Raw genomic sequence first — 12,866 nt, 5'->3', positions numbered from 1 at the left:
CTGTTGGCTTCTTGAGGGTTTGTCGCCAAAGCCTCAATCGTCTACCCAGGTTGATTTTGACGTTCACCATATTGCCTAAAGGCTCTTCACCGCCTCCTTCATTTTAAGATATCCCGCGCGAGTGCTGAATCGAGAAGAGCGCGGGCTTCGTAGCGTCTCAAGATGGTTCTCCATCTTCTGCACCGCTAAGCTGGATCATTTGTCCACGCATATACGTGCGACCACAACTACTTTTGCAGCTCCGTGGGATCTTTTTATCCGTGCCGACTTCAGCAGTTTGTCCACGCAGTGTCGTACGCAGATGATGATCTTTACCCCCAAACGCATCGTGGTGGTTGTCATCATACTAACAAGTAATTTCGATCTCCTCTTCCTTTCCATGTCCTTGGGACTCCGACCCAACGGACTTTAGCTTAGTTAGCTGTGGCCCTCGCTTCATGAACACCTTGGATCGCGGTGTTGAGCAAGTAAATAGCAGCAGCTTCGCCGGATAATTGAGAATCCGGAGCTTGGGCTTCGAGTCGCTGAAAGCCAACGCTGTCAAGGATCGCAAGAGTTTCCCCCATCAGCTCTTCCTCGAGGGCAATGCTGGTGGGTGGCAACTTTATCTTATCGAAGCGCTGATGGTCTTTTGTTCTGACGTACGTAAGTAGAAATTTGAAGTTTTGGGGCGATCAAAGGCTAGGTGGGACACTAGCAAGACTCGACTAATTGGAATGTCAGCACCGTAAGGTGACTAAAGCGCGTGATGCTGAAATGATACGAAGTATGAAACAATTGAGGCGAAACAACAGTCTTAAGCGAAAATTTATGCTGGGAACGTTAAAACTTGCTTGATCCTGCTCTCCAAACTAGATTTTCATCCACAAGTTTCTATCAGCCCCCGCAGCTGCATTGCATAACAAGCTGCAATGAAGTGAGTGGGTGTCGTCAGCATTTGTTCGTCACTTCTACAATTCTCTTTAGAGTGGTGCGCAGCTTACCCACACTTCAGACGTCGAGAAATACGCGCTCCTTCGTCCTAAAAGTATTGCTCCCACATTGCTGAGCTGATACACAAGATAACAAGCAGAATATGCGGTGTGGGACGAAGATATTATTCCTTTGCTTAAACCTGGGGGCTAGAACTTGGGCGTGCCACTTACAAATCTCCTTGCGAAAACCCCTGGATAGCGTGAAGTGAGTTACTAATAACTGTAGTTCCAGTTCGCAACTTAGTTGCTTACCGAGTGCGGCTGTGACTGCAACAGAGTCCGCAACTGCTTCGACAGTCGAATCTGGGTCGCCAGGTTCTCGCGTAGTTGGGCGTTTTGCTGTTCGGCCTTGCGCCGACCGAAAAACTCCTGCATCGCAACGGCGCGCCACGCTGTAGTTCGGCTATCACCATCACCCGCAGCATCAAGCGACCACGTTTGACTGCAGCTACTCTCGTCTGCTGTGACGGGCTCTGTTTCACCTTGTCTCGGATCTGCGCACGAGTTGAAGCGAGGAGAAGTTGGACTCTTCAAGGATTCGAGATGGGCCTCCATCTGCCGCACCACCGAGCGGAGCTGAATCAATTGCTCGCGCAGCCGAACGCGCCCTTGGCCGCGGCCCCGGCCGCTTGGGGTCACCTTCTCGACGACGTCAGCACTGTGAGGCGAACTGACACTTTGTGGGCTTCCGTGTGGGTGTGGCTTCGATTCTGTTTCCTGTCCTTGGACAGGCATCGCAGACACAGGATCTTCGAGTACGTCAAGGGCGGCTTTGAGCAGGTTGTCGTCCGCTGCGTCTTCTTCAACTATGAAGGGGGTGAGCACATCCAACTCCCCAGAGTCAAAGCTGTCGAGCACCGCGAGAGCCTCTTGCAGAAGCTCGTCGTCATTGAGGGTAGTGAAGACCACGGGGTCCATAGCGACTGGCGCTTGATGCGGCAAATTGTTAAATGCCGTCGCATTCGCACCGAGTCGCTACGGGTAGATGAAGCCTCAGCGCTGTTCGAGCGCGCATAATACCGAACAAAGTTGCGACCATTGCGAGCGAACGAAGTGAATTCCAGACGCAGTAGCACTCAAAGCATCAAATGTCGACGTGACTCTTTGGCATTGGCGGTCGGTCTCATGAAAGTAGAAGTGATATGAAGCTAAAAGGCCGGCTTCGATGCCTCGCTGTGCCAGGCGCTGGGGGTACGGCAAAGTTGAAGTGACTGGCTCAGATATAGATCATATTTCCATTGGGTTTACCATGAAGCCCCAAGGATCATCATCAAATATCTTGGCTCCGAGGGAGCAAATTCCATGTCACCATCGACTTTTCATTCATACATCGCTTCTCGGAGGCACTCGTCCTTCTACACACTGAATTCGCTAGCTAATTCTAATCGGAGTCGTTTTCATCCGAGGAGTCAATCACGATCACATCCCACGGGCGCACAGCGGACTGCTGCCCTTCAGCTTTCGCTGCTGCAGCAGCGGCGGCGGCTGCAGGGCCTTGGAGCTCCTTCTCCTCACGTTTCGTTGACCGCGTTCTTTTGGCTTTCGCGGCCGCAACAGCAGCAGCAGCGGGGCCGCGACGACGCGTAGCGACACGAGATGAAGAGCTTGCTAAACGATCGCCTCCTTTCTTTTCTTCTTCTTCGTCATCTTCATCATCGTCGTCACTTTCGAGGTTGATCACATCATCGTCCGGGGGAGCAGCTTTCTTCTCTTCAAGATCAGCAGTGTCACCGCTACCGCGCTTTTCCGCCGCATCAGCCTCATCGTTGTCCACAGATTCTTTGGGATCTTCCTGCTGCATCTGCGCTGTCTCCTCCGTAGCCGTTAATTCCTTCTTCTGTTCGCCAGCAACCTCCACCTTCACAGCGTCGTTCTTATCGGCAAGAGACTCATCGGAGCGCACGTTATCCCTGGCTGCGTTGCTCTCAATTAGTTGGCGCAAACGCACCGTCGGGACAAAGTAGGGGTCTTCCTCCCGCATCCCGCGAATATCCCGGATACGACGTCTATTATCCGCTTCTTGGGTCGGCTCTGGTCGCGAAGAATGTCTGTCTAACTCAGCAGGGGTCTCCCTAGCTTCGCCGCTGGCCACATCAACGTATCCATCATTAGGGCTTCGATATGCACGTGCCTTGACGATCAGGTTGCGGCAGGCCAGCGAAAGGGCCGTCACGTAGTTTTCCACCCAGCTTGAGCTCGGAAACGCACTCGTTTTGTTCGCCGAGTTGAACAGCGGCAGCTTCCAAACTGAAGCCAGGTGTTCATCAAGTCCATAGCACTCTACACCCTGAAGCAACAGAATGTCGTGTCGCGGGCAGCTCCACCACACGGGATAGTCTGTAGAAGTCGACTGAGCTCGAACAACCCGAGTCACTAATTCCACGAGCTGTGCCGGCGGCAACACAAGAATTTGCGTTCGAAGCAGCCGGAAGAGATCCACGCGATGCAGCAAGCGTCTACACTGCGTGGTGGTCAGCAGCCAGAATCCACGTTTGCCGCCGAGAATTGAGTTCTCCTGGCTGGCTTCCGCGATCCTCCCATCACCATCACTGTGCAAACGCTGGCGACATACACGCTCCAAATCCAATGCTTCTGCAAGCAGCTCTTCCAGCGGGTGGTGCCCGATACCAAGCTGGCTATCCTGCAAAAAGTATCGCCACTTCTCGTTGCGCTCACGGTCGTCACGACACGTGCTCACATCTGGAATACCGTAGGAAAAAATCAATTTCGCAAACTGATTGTGGCGGGATCCATGGAACGACGCACTGGAGTAGTGGCGTGTTTGCTGTGCACGATGCTGCTCCTCCAGCTGACGACGCAATTGCTGATGTAATAGTTCCTGTTGACGCTGCAGCTGCCGCTGTTGCTTTGCTGAAGTCACGCCTAAAGGTGGAGCGACTGATGTCGGGACAGGCGCAATAGGTTTCACCTTTTTGACAGCAGTCCACACATGGAGCAACACCTTGACGCGTCTATTAAGTCCTGCAAGACTTGGCCACTCTGCAATGGGGTATCGCTTCGCACGATCTCCGAACAACGATGACGAATCAACAAGCCAGATCGGCAAGGTCCGCCCCTTTATCCATCCCTCACGACACACATACATCAGGAGCAAAACATCATCGACACGGGAAATCCACCATGGTGCCACCGCCTCTGGAGAGGTTACAGGTGAAAGCGCTTTCAGTATCCGCATCGCCGCCTTGTGTTCAGCCTTCAACTCCACTGGTTCTTTCTTTTGCTGCTCCTTTGGTGCAGCATCGGGGGCGGCCAGCTTCGAAGTATTAGTAGCCGTAGCTGAATCAGGTAGAGCCGGCGACCCCGATGTATCCTTCACAACAGGCTTTTCAGCGCTTGGTGTTTCTTTGCTTCCTGCGTCAGGCCTTTCAGCGCTTGATGTATATTTACTTCTCGCGTCGATGGCAGTGTTGGTTGCTCCCTCTCCGCCGCTTGAACTGGAGATGTCTTTGGCTTCTTCATTGCTGCTAGATTCCAGCGCAGCACTTGTCGTACTATCCGAAGCAATGCCTGAACTCGATGGCGCTGTAGTAGACGCGCTCACAGGTGCATCTTCCGACGTAGTCGCCTCCTTTGTATAGGTGTCATTTGCAGATTCTGGAGCAAGGGGCTGCGCAGGAGCAGCTGGCGTAGACTCGTCGTTGTCCTTGCTCTTCGGAGCATCCGCAGAACAAGTAGACGCGTCTGGCTTCTCTTCATCTGCCGATGCGGAGTTTTGAGCAGTGACGGCATCTTTTTCCTTGCTAGCACTGTCAGTAGCGTCGCTGGTATTGGCGGGAGCCTTCGCAACGGAAGATTTAGAGATAACCGTGTCGGTTTTCCCTTCAGGCAAGCCCGCATTATCCGTTTTCGCAGCTTCTTCAGGTGAAGCAGCATCAGTCCGTGGTACTGGCAACGTGCCTGACTCGATCATTCTGTGAACTTCAGCTTCATCCCCAACGTGTTGCAGCTCCTTGAGTAACTCGACAAGCGGTGCCGCAGGCACAAACCTTTTTTGTACAAATTGGCTCAAATTGTACATCGTGTCAATCTGCTGTAGCTTCGAACGACAGCCACGCGCTGCTCGACTTTTAAAGTCTGTAATCCACATCCGGGGTGGAGTCGTCACAGCAAGCAGATTTGATACTTTCATATCGTTCAGCATGGCTGGAAGGAAATGGAATCGACGACACGCACCATTCAGCTCACTAGCATACCTCTCAATTGGAGAAGCATTTCCCAAACGCGGTGGTGGAGTCGCCGTTGAGACGATGTACACTCGGCTTGGCTCAAGATCCAGCCCAATACGTGGAAACGCTGCCATCGCTGTTGTTACTCGCACTAAGCTGGCGAGGTACTCTTGGACAAACTTGATCAGCTCATTATCCGGATACGCTTGCAATAGTGTCGCAGAACGCTTGATGTCATCCCATCGACCATATCCATAAGTTCCAAGAAGCTCCGTGATTCGCTCCACATGGTAGTGGATCGGTACTGACGGTGGTGCATGCGCACGCTTACGCTTCCCATTGCCATTCGCTCCCAGTAAATCATCCTTCGCCATAGCCACATCACTCGAGTCGTCATCGTCGTCGTCGTCATCATCAGAAATTACAAACTCCTCATCCTTCTGTACGCCTAGCTCTCGGAATATTTTCTTACGTGACGAAGACGCTTCATCTCCGCTGTCGTCCATCATGAAGGCCTTGTCATCATCAATCAGGTAAGATTTCACTTTTCGGCGACAACGCCTCTTTTGCAAGGGCGAAGGCTCCTCCTTCTTCTGTTCCTCCACTCCATTTAAGCCGATCACCTTGGTCCAGAAGTTGGGATCATCAATATCTACCTCTTCGTCTGGGTTCGTCGAACTCACGAAAGTGGCCTTCGAAAATGATGACATCGCATTCTTCTTCTCGTTCCCATCGGCGTCTCGTGTGGGATCGTGCACGATCGTGGTACTTCGGCTTAGAATTTGATCGATGCTTTCCTCTCCAAACTTCTTGCTTGCAGCCTCAGCCTCACTTTCCTGCTCTTTGAACATTTCGTAAGCACCATGCTTCAGCAAATTCTCGATTTCCTCCTTGGACATTCGATCGTTTGGTTTGCTCGTTTTCGCCGATCCCTTGAGTTTGGCAACGGGGTCGTCATTCTTAATCCCTCCAAGCACCGCTTGGTCTAGTCCCAATTTCAACGACGCCTTGTGGAACATGTGCAGCTCGTAGGTTTTCGACGTGAGCAGCCGGTAAATCTTCACACTTTTCTTTTGGCCGATGCGATGACAGCGAGCTTGCGCTTGAAGGTCGTTTTGGGGATTCCAGTCGCTGTCGTAGATAATGACAGTGTCTGCTGCTGTCAAGTTAATACCCACACCACCTGCCCTAGTGCTCAGCAGCATAATAAATGAGGTGCTGTCTTTTCGACAGAATCGATCAATAGCCGACTGCCTCTCATTGCCCGTAATGTTGCCGTCAATGCGCTCACAGTTGTAACGACGCAATGCCAGATAATCCTGAATAATGTCCAGCATAATCTTGAACTGAGAGAAAATCAGCACGCGGTGACCAGTTTCTTTTAGGCGTGGAAGCAGCTTGTCCAGCAGGACTAGCTTACCAGACGTGTCCACAAGACTCTCACGAATTTGTCGTTGAATATCCTCCTTAGACACAGAGGTCTGTTTGGCCAGCCGTTTCACCTCGCGCTCCTCCACACCCTTAACAAGGAAGGGGTGGTTGCAGCACTTGCGGAGCTCCATAAGAACATTCATCAAGCTGGGGGTGTCTCCCTTCTTGCCACCCCTTGAGAGAAACTCCGTATTCTTTTCGTAAATAGCGCGGTAGTATTGCTTCTGCAGCACAGTGAGCTCCACCTCAATAATGGTCTCTTCCTTGGGGGCAAGCGACTTCTCCACATCCTCCTTCATACGACGCAGCAAGTATGGCTTCAGCTCAGAATGCAAGCGTTCAACCTGTGCGGAATCCGTTAACTCGCCAAAACTCTCGAGGAAATCCTCCTTGGAATTAAATTTCTTGTCGTCGAGAAAGTTCAAAAGCACCCACAGCTCCTCCACATTGTTTTGAAGCGGCGTACCCGTCAGCAGCAGCATATTTTCGAACGTAAATCTTGTATGCAGCAGATTAGACAGCTTCGAATTCCGGTTCTTCAAACGGTGAGCTTCATCCACGACCATCAGCTGCCAATTAATTTGTGCCAGCTTATAGAGGTCCGTAGCAGATGCCATTTCATACGTCGTGATCAACACATCAAATCGATAGCAGTTTCGCTTCGGTCGTGGGGGAGCCTTTTTACCGTTGCTGTTCGTCTTTCCGGACAGCCCATCGGCGCGCAGTAGTTCATCCTCTGTTAGGAAGAATTCATAGTTTTGCAAAATATCTCGCGCAGCAGCTGAGCCGTGGTACACCACAGCATTCAGGTTGGTCCAGCACTCAAATTCACGTTGCCAGTGGCCTAGCGTCGACAGTGGTGCCACGATAATGAACGGGTTTGGCGTACGCTCGACAACCGCGAGATGGTTGATGTACATCACTGTCTGCACAGTTTTGCCGAGGCCCATTTCGTCAGCAAGCATGGAGTTGCGCTTCTGGTACCAGTTGAACAGCATCCAGTTCACGCCAGTAAGCTGATAGTCACGCAGCTGGAAGCTTTGTTCTTTCCTGCGTGGCGGTGGCGCCTCGGCGGTATAACCCCTGAAGTTTTTGCGCTTGCTGTTCGGTAGGTGCTTCGCGAGGGCAATCTTCCTAAAGCGTTTTGCAGCTCGGACAATTCGATCATTGTACTGCTGCACCGCCGCGTCGTCACCCACATCGTCCTCCCGCTCCCATGTGATGTCGTCATAAGATAGAGCCTTCCACTTCACCAAGAAATACTGAAACTTCTGCTCGCCATCTTCCGCATCATCCGGAGCAAAGTCGTCCAGCGGCCGGTCTCTAATTTCAAGAATGCGGTCGACACTTCGGAACTCCGGGTTGAAGTACTCGTCACCTTGCACTTCCTGTGTATAAAGAGCTCGGTGTTCTTTCTCGCTGAAGCGCTGGATCTTGCCCTTTGCGTTCTTGTCTGTCTCCATTAATTCATCTTCCGTTTGCCAACTGGTGTGCAGGTAAGATAGAGTCTTCCATTTGATCAGAAAACGCTCCTCTCCAGCGTCTTCGACCTCGTCGTCGTCTGTGCTAGCCTTGGGCGTGGACGCCGTCTCCGCTGCTGATTCAACCGCTTCCGAATCGGGCTTGTCACCATCCTCCTTCTCTTTCTGCTCCTGCATTTCTTCCGGCTTGTCGTCTTCTTCATTAGGCAGGAAAATGGAGCAATGCGTCAGGAAGCGCGTGTTCTTGTTCCAGCACATCTTCTTCCACTCCTTGAGCGTATGCACCTCGCGGCCCAACACCTTGTCAATAATGAACCCGTCTGAGTCGGGCTTCGGTCTCGTCTCCACCACTTCCACTTCGCTGTCTTCACCCGACAAATTTTCACTAGATTCCGATGACGAGCGTTTGCGTTTGCCTTTGCCCTTCGCTTTACCCTTCGTCGGCGCCTTCTTCTTGGGTTTCGGCTTGGGCTTAGGTTTCTCCTCCTCCTCGTCGCTGCTCATCATGAAGTCGTCTTCCGACAGGTCGATCACATTCTGCACCGGCTTGCGTTTGCGTCCACTGCGACGCCTGTTCGGGTCTTCTTCGGGCATCTTCTCCTCCTCGGAGGGGGTCTCCACCGACTCGACCGACTCAACGTAATCCTCCGTGGTGTCTTCATCCACCTCCTCATCCTCTTCATCTTCTTCGTCTCCATCATCTTTAAAGTACTGATCCAATAAAAAAATACAAAAGCACGAAAGTTTAGAAAAAATAAAATAAGTAAAACCTAGAATAAACTTAAGAAAAAATACCTGGACAGGCTTGCTCGCCTCGCGTCGCCGCTTGGCCGGCCGCGCAACTTCAGGTGAGTCCGCAGTCGCCTCCTCCAGCGCGTTGGTGCGACGCGTGCGTAGTTTGGGCCTGGGCTTGACGGTGGAGCCGCCAACAGTGATCTCGCAATCGGAGCCGGAGCTCGACAGCTCCACGGTCTCCGCCGCGGCGTTGCGCGTGGACTGCAAGCGCAAAAAGTTGGCACAATTACAAGGTTAGAGTCTCTAACGGATGCGCATCGTACTCATACGCACGCGGAGGCACTGGGGAGGCCGCAACGTACCATGATCGTCGGGGCTTCCTGTCACACGCGCGCGCAGCACTTTCAGGTTAGGCTTTCGTCTCGACTTGCTTGGGCTTAATTATGGAGGAAGGAGTGAAGGTCACGGTTGAACTCGAGGGGGTTGATTGGTCGAAACGCGCTTTACGAGGGCTGGGGGTATCGTTTTCTGTATTTTGGGATTTCGAGGGGAATTTAGACTTTCGGGGGGGGGGGGGGATTTTTGACGGAGGCGACGTCGACAAGCCAGAATGAGTGGCTTTGGGGGTCCATATATGAAAGTTTGTATGGGCGGCAATGTTCTCCGGTCGTTAGATACAAACTTCAACATGTCGTTGGCGGTGGTGGTTGGCGGTGTTTGCTCCGATTCCGGTGCTGTGGTTTGCAGTTTTTCATTCATTTGCAGTGCAATTTGATAGTTGAAGTTGTTTTGCTCTGAAGTTGGTTCATGACTCAGCTGATGGGCTACATGTTCGGTGATAGCTGTCGGGTTTTTAATCGAGCGTGACGCCATGACCAATCCTTCTTTCATTGTTGCCAAAGTTGAAGTTGGCGGTGCATCTTCTCAGGAGAGCTGCCGGTATTCGCTCTAACTGTATAAGTGTGTTTATGTTTAGCGGGACAAGGCTTAGACTGAGGCTTAGACTGCTTTACACTTTATATAGCTGGGAAAAGCGCTTCAAGTGCCTTCACTGCCTCGGAGCTGCATTTATTACGTACAGACTGTGCGTAATAAATGCTAGTACTGTACGGTACAGTACTAGCAACGCACTTCAGCACCAATTTTAATCCGGCAGCGCAGCTCCGGTATAGGATGCCATGTCTTCTGGCCGATATATCAAACCGGCGTCATGTTGATCGCTCTGCTTTCAGCCAGCCGAATGCCTGCATACCACCTGGCCGACACAAATGCACGGCAGAGCTGTGCAAGTCTCGCTTCTTGCCTATCAGCCCTTATAGGGAGGGGCGGTCATCCTCTAAAGGGAGTGGCCCACATGGCTACACGAACATGCCAAACGAGCGCATATCACTCGCCCAAAATGGATTAGATTGGGTTCCTCCGACTCTTTGGCCCAAAATACCGCCGAAAAGTCCGTATCAGTTTCCTCACTCGCCAATATCCCAACAAGCTTGGAGACGCCCCATCGCCTCCGTCCTGCGTAGCTCGATGCGCCTCCCCGCCGCCGCCACGCCGGACATGGACGCGCACCCCAACCAGGAGAAGCACCAGTCGTCCAGCCCCGAAGAAACGGAGGGGGAACTCTACGTCGGGTACGAGTTACAGCAGTTTTACGCCGTCCCAAGAAGCCGTTATCAGGCTTTAAGTTTCTTCTACCGTACTCAATGCACAATATGCTTTTACTAACGCTTATTGTTTATACGTACGCAGCGAGGACGGACTCATCTCCGTGGCGCCGATGGACGACAAGAGCCGTCTCGACAAACTCAAGCTGCAGCTCGAGCACCGCGAGCAGGTACGGCGCTGTGATACGCAGCAGGAGAAGGAAGACGCTTGAGTTGTCGGATTGCTGACTATTTCATCATTTTTTTAATGTTGGTAGGAGCTTCGGCAGGCAGCTGAGTATGGACTGGGGCTGCTGGAAGCCAACGAGGAGCTGCAGATGCAGGTGGCCACGCTGAAGATCCAGTTGGAGACCGAGACGGAGGAGCTCTCAGTGGAGCGAGACATGTGGCAGCGCCGCTCCGAGCACGCACTGCAAGAGGTGGCGCAGTGGAAGCGCAAATTTGCGCGTGTGGAGGAGGAGAAGGCGGATCTGGCGGAGGAGTTCGAGCAGTTCGTGGACCGCTGCGAGTGTCGAGCACCGGATACAGTTACTGGTGATGCTTCTGCTTCTGTTCCTGCCGCAGCGACAAGCAGTGGACGCAGGTATTCGCATCACTTGGACACGATCGCGCAGCTTCAGACGGAATTGCAGGAACTTCAAGCTACTGAACGCTCGAACGAGGCGGAACTGACGTCATTGAGACAGTGGAAGGAGGTGGCGGAGCAGCAACAGCAGGAGGCACTCGAGTGCGAGGTGCTTGCTGCACAGAGTGAAGTGTCGTACAGGAAGAGAATGGAGGAAGAACGCACTACCACTCAGCGTGCCATGAATGAACTCAAGGGCGAGAAGGATCAGTTGCGCAAAGCTGCGCAGAAGTACGAGGAGGAAATGAGAGCGTTGAAGAAACAGCTACGGATAGCAGAGGAGGCCAAAGATGATGCACAAGTGCACAGCAATGAGCTCAGTGAAAAGCTCCTGTCGTCAGAGTCGCGGTGTAAACGGCTTCAGCGCGAGTTAGAGTTGCTGGAGCATGTTTCCTACTTCTCGCAGGCCATCGTCGACTGTGATGACGAAGCTAGCGACGAGGACGATGAGATCATCGTAGAGAATGAGTTACAAACGATTGTCGAGCCTGAAAAGGCGAAGGTGAAGAGGATCGACACGAACGCTGATGCAACTGAGAACGAAGCACAAGACCCTGCCATGCCGTCGCCTTTGAGGATCAAGCGGAGACGGTCGTTCTTGGTGGCAACTGCGACTCCGTATTCATCATTCCCGACGACCACAGTTGCCGAAGACGGAACCCGCGTGCAGGTATCAGAGTCTGAGATGGAGACTCACAAGAAGCTCCACCACTACTTCCACCTGTCGGCGCTCAGCATCATCAACGAGAACAATTTGCACGAACGCTGCTTCAATTCTTCCAGTCGTCTCACGATCGATATGTGGTACCGCGAGATTATTGCGAAGGAAGTCCCGTTCTTGTCGTGGCACTCGTGGCTCATCAACCGCATCAGCGAGGTCGCTGCGTCAGTGCAGGACGATGATGAGGTGCCTCAACCGCCAACATCCGCTTCCAAGACATCGAGTTTTAGCGGCGCGTTCCACGGGTTTTCAATGCGGAAAACTAGCGCCAGCAGTGATACTTCACCCCCAAAGAACGTGCTTCCCTCTCCACCGACGGTATCGTCATCGCCAGCGTTATCTCCGGTAGCTCGCGTGCCATTTACGGTGGCTCGTGCGTTTTTCCGCTTGCTGCGGAAAAATACTCATGCAGGTGCAGGCTCTTCATCAGTGGGAGGGTCTCCGGTTAGTGGGTCGCCTACCGGATAGAACGATTCAGATGCTACGTATCTACAAGTCCCCGTGTGCTACCATTGCTGAAATGAGAACCTGATGTATATGTAGTTAATCCGTGTTGCCAGTATTGCTTGAGAGACCAAAAGAACTTGGTATTCGTGATCCGAAAGATGTGGATCTTTGTTGAACACCAAGAACTTCTGCCTGTTGCCAGCACCAGCAAGTATTCACCTCAAGAGCGAAGGCGCACGTAATCACCACCGCACTGAATGAAGGTGAATATCTCCAGTACTTCATTGTGGTGCGTACGAGTTCAGCACGAAATAAGTCAGTAAAACCCAGACCAAGTCAGCAAGATCAAGCGAGTTGCCATTGTTTGCGGATTTGCAGCAACAGAAAGCGAAAACGTGGCACGGGTCTGATGACTCGTGGGTCTTCTGTCGCAAACTTTGTGATTTGTCTCGTAATGCTCATCCCCGATGTTTCGTATTGAGGAGACGTATCTTTCACTTTGCTTCACTGCTTCGGCACTAAACGTTCACATCGATAGTTGCCGCGCACGGCGGAATGTATGCATCACCATTTTCCTAGCAGCCTCTAGGCGAGACTCGAT

The 12,866-nt window shown here is 52.3% G+C and overlaps 4 protein-coding genes across 4 annotated transcripts; 1 reads left to right on the top strand and 3 right to left on the bottom strand.

Annotated features, from left to right (window-relative positions):
* Positions 1-413: 413 nt before the first annotated feature.
* Positions 414-1,892, bottom strand: PHYSODRAFT_299880 (hypothetical protein; the record flags this gene model as incomplete). Its single annotated transcript, XM_009527155.1, has 3 exons — positions 414-636; positions 1,146-1,165; positions 1,227-1,892. 3 exons carry the CDS (start codon positions 1,890-1,892, stop codon positions 414-416), a joined length of 909 nt encoding a protein of 302 aa, XP_009525450.1.
* Positions 1,893-3,087: 1,195 nt separating this feature from the next.
* On the bottom strand, positions 3,088-4,170 carry PHYSODRAFT_376883 (hypothetical protein; the record flags this gene model as incomplete). Its single annotated transcript, XM_009527154.1, has 1 exon — positions 3,088-4,170. A coding segment is annotated over one exon (1,083 nt), but the record flags the coding sequence as incomplete, so codon positions are not given.
* A 1,347-nt stretch (positions 4,171-5,517) lies between these two features.
* PHYSODRAFT_388148 (hypothetical protein) lies at positions 5,518-8,577 on the bottom strand (the record flags this gene model as incomplete). The annotated part of the gene is made up of 1 exon (XM_009527153.1): positions 5,518-8,577. A coding segment is annotated over one exon (3,060 nt), but the record flags the coding sequence as incomplete, so codon positions are not given.
* A 1,758-nt stretch (positions 8,578-10,335) lies between these two features.
* PHYSODRAFT_314223 (hypothetical protein) lies at positions 10,336-12,286 on the top strand (the record flags this gene model as incomplete). The annotated part of the gene is made up of 3 exons (XM_009527152.1): positions 10,336-10,439; positions 10,558-10,642; positions 10,730-12,286. The coding sequence occupies 3 exons, from the start codon at positions 10,336-10,338 to the stop codon at positions 12,284-12,286; spliced, it is 1,746 nt and encodes a 581-aa protein (XP_009525447.1).
* Positions 12,287-12,866: the final 580 nt, after the last annotated feature.

The sequence above is a fragment of the Phytophthora sojae genome, assembly GCF_000149755.1.
Source record: "Phytophthora sojae unplaced genomic scaffold PHYSOscaffold_3, whole genome shotgun sequence".
Classification (NCBI taxonomy): domain Eukaryota; phylum Oomycota; class Peronosporomycetes; order Peronosporales; family Peronosporaceae; genus Phytophthora; species Phytophthora sojae.
The sequence above is the reverse complement of the archived record's forward strand: the minus strand, read 5'-3'. Positions and strand labels throughout refer to the sequence as shown.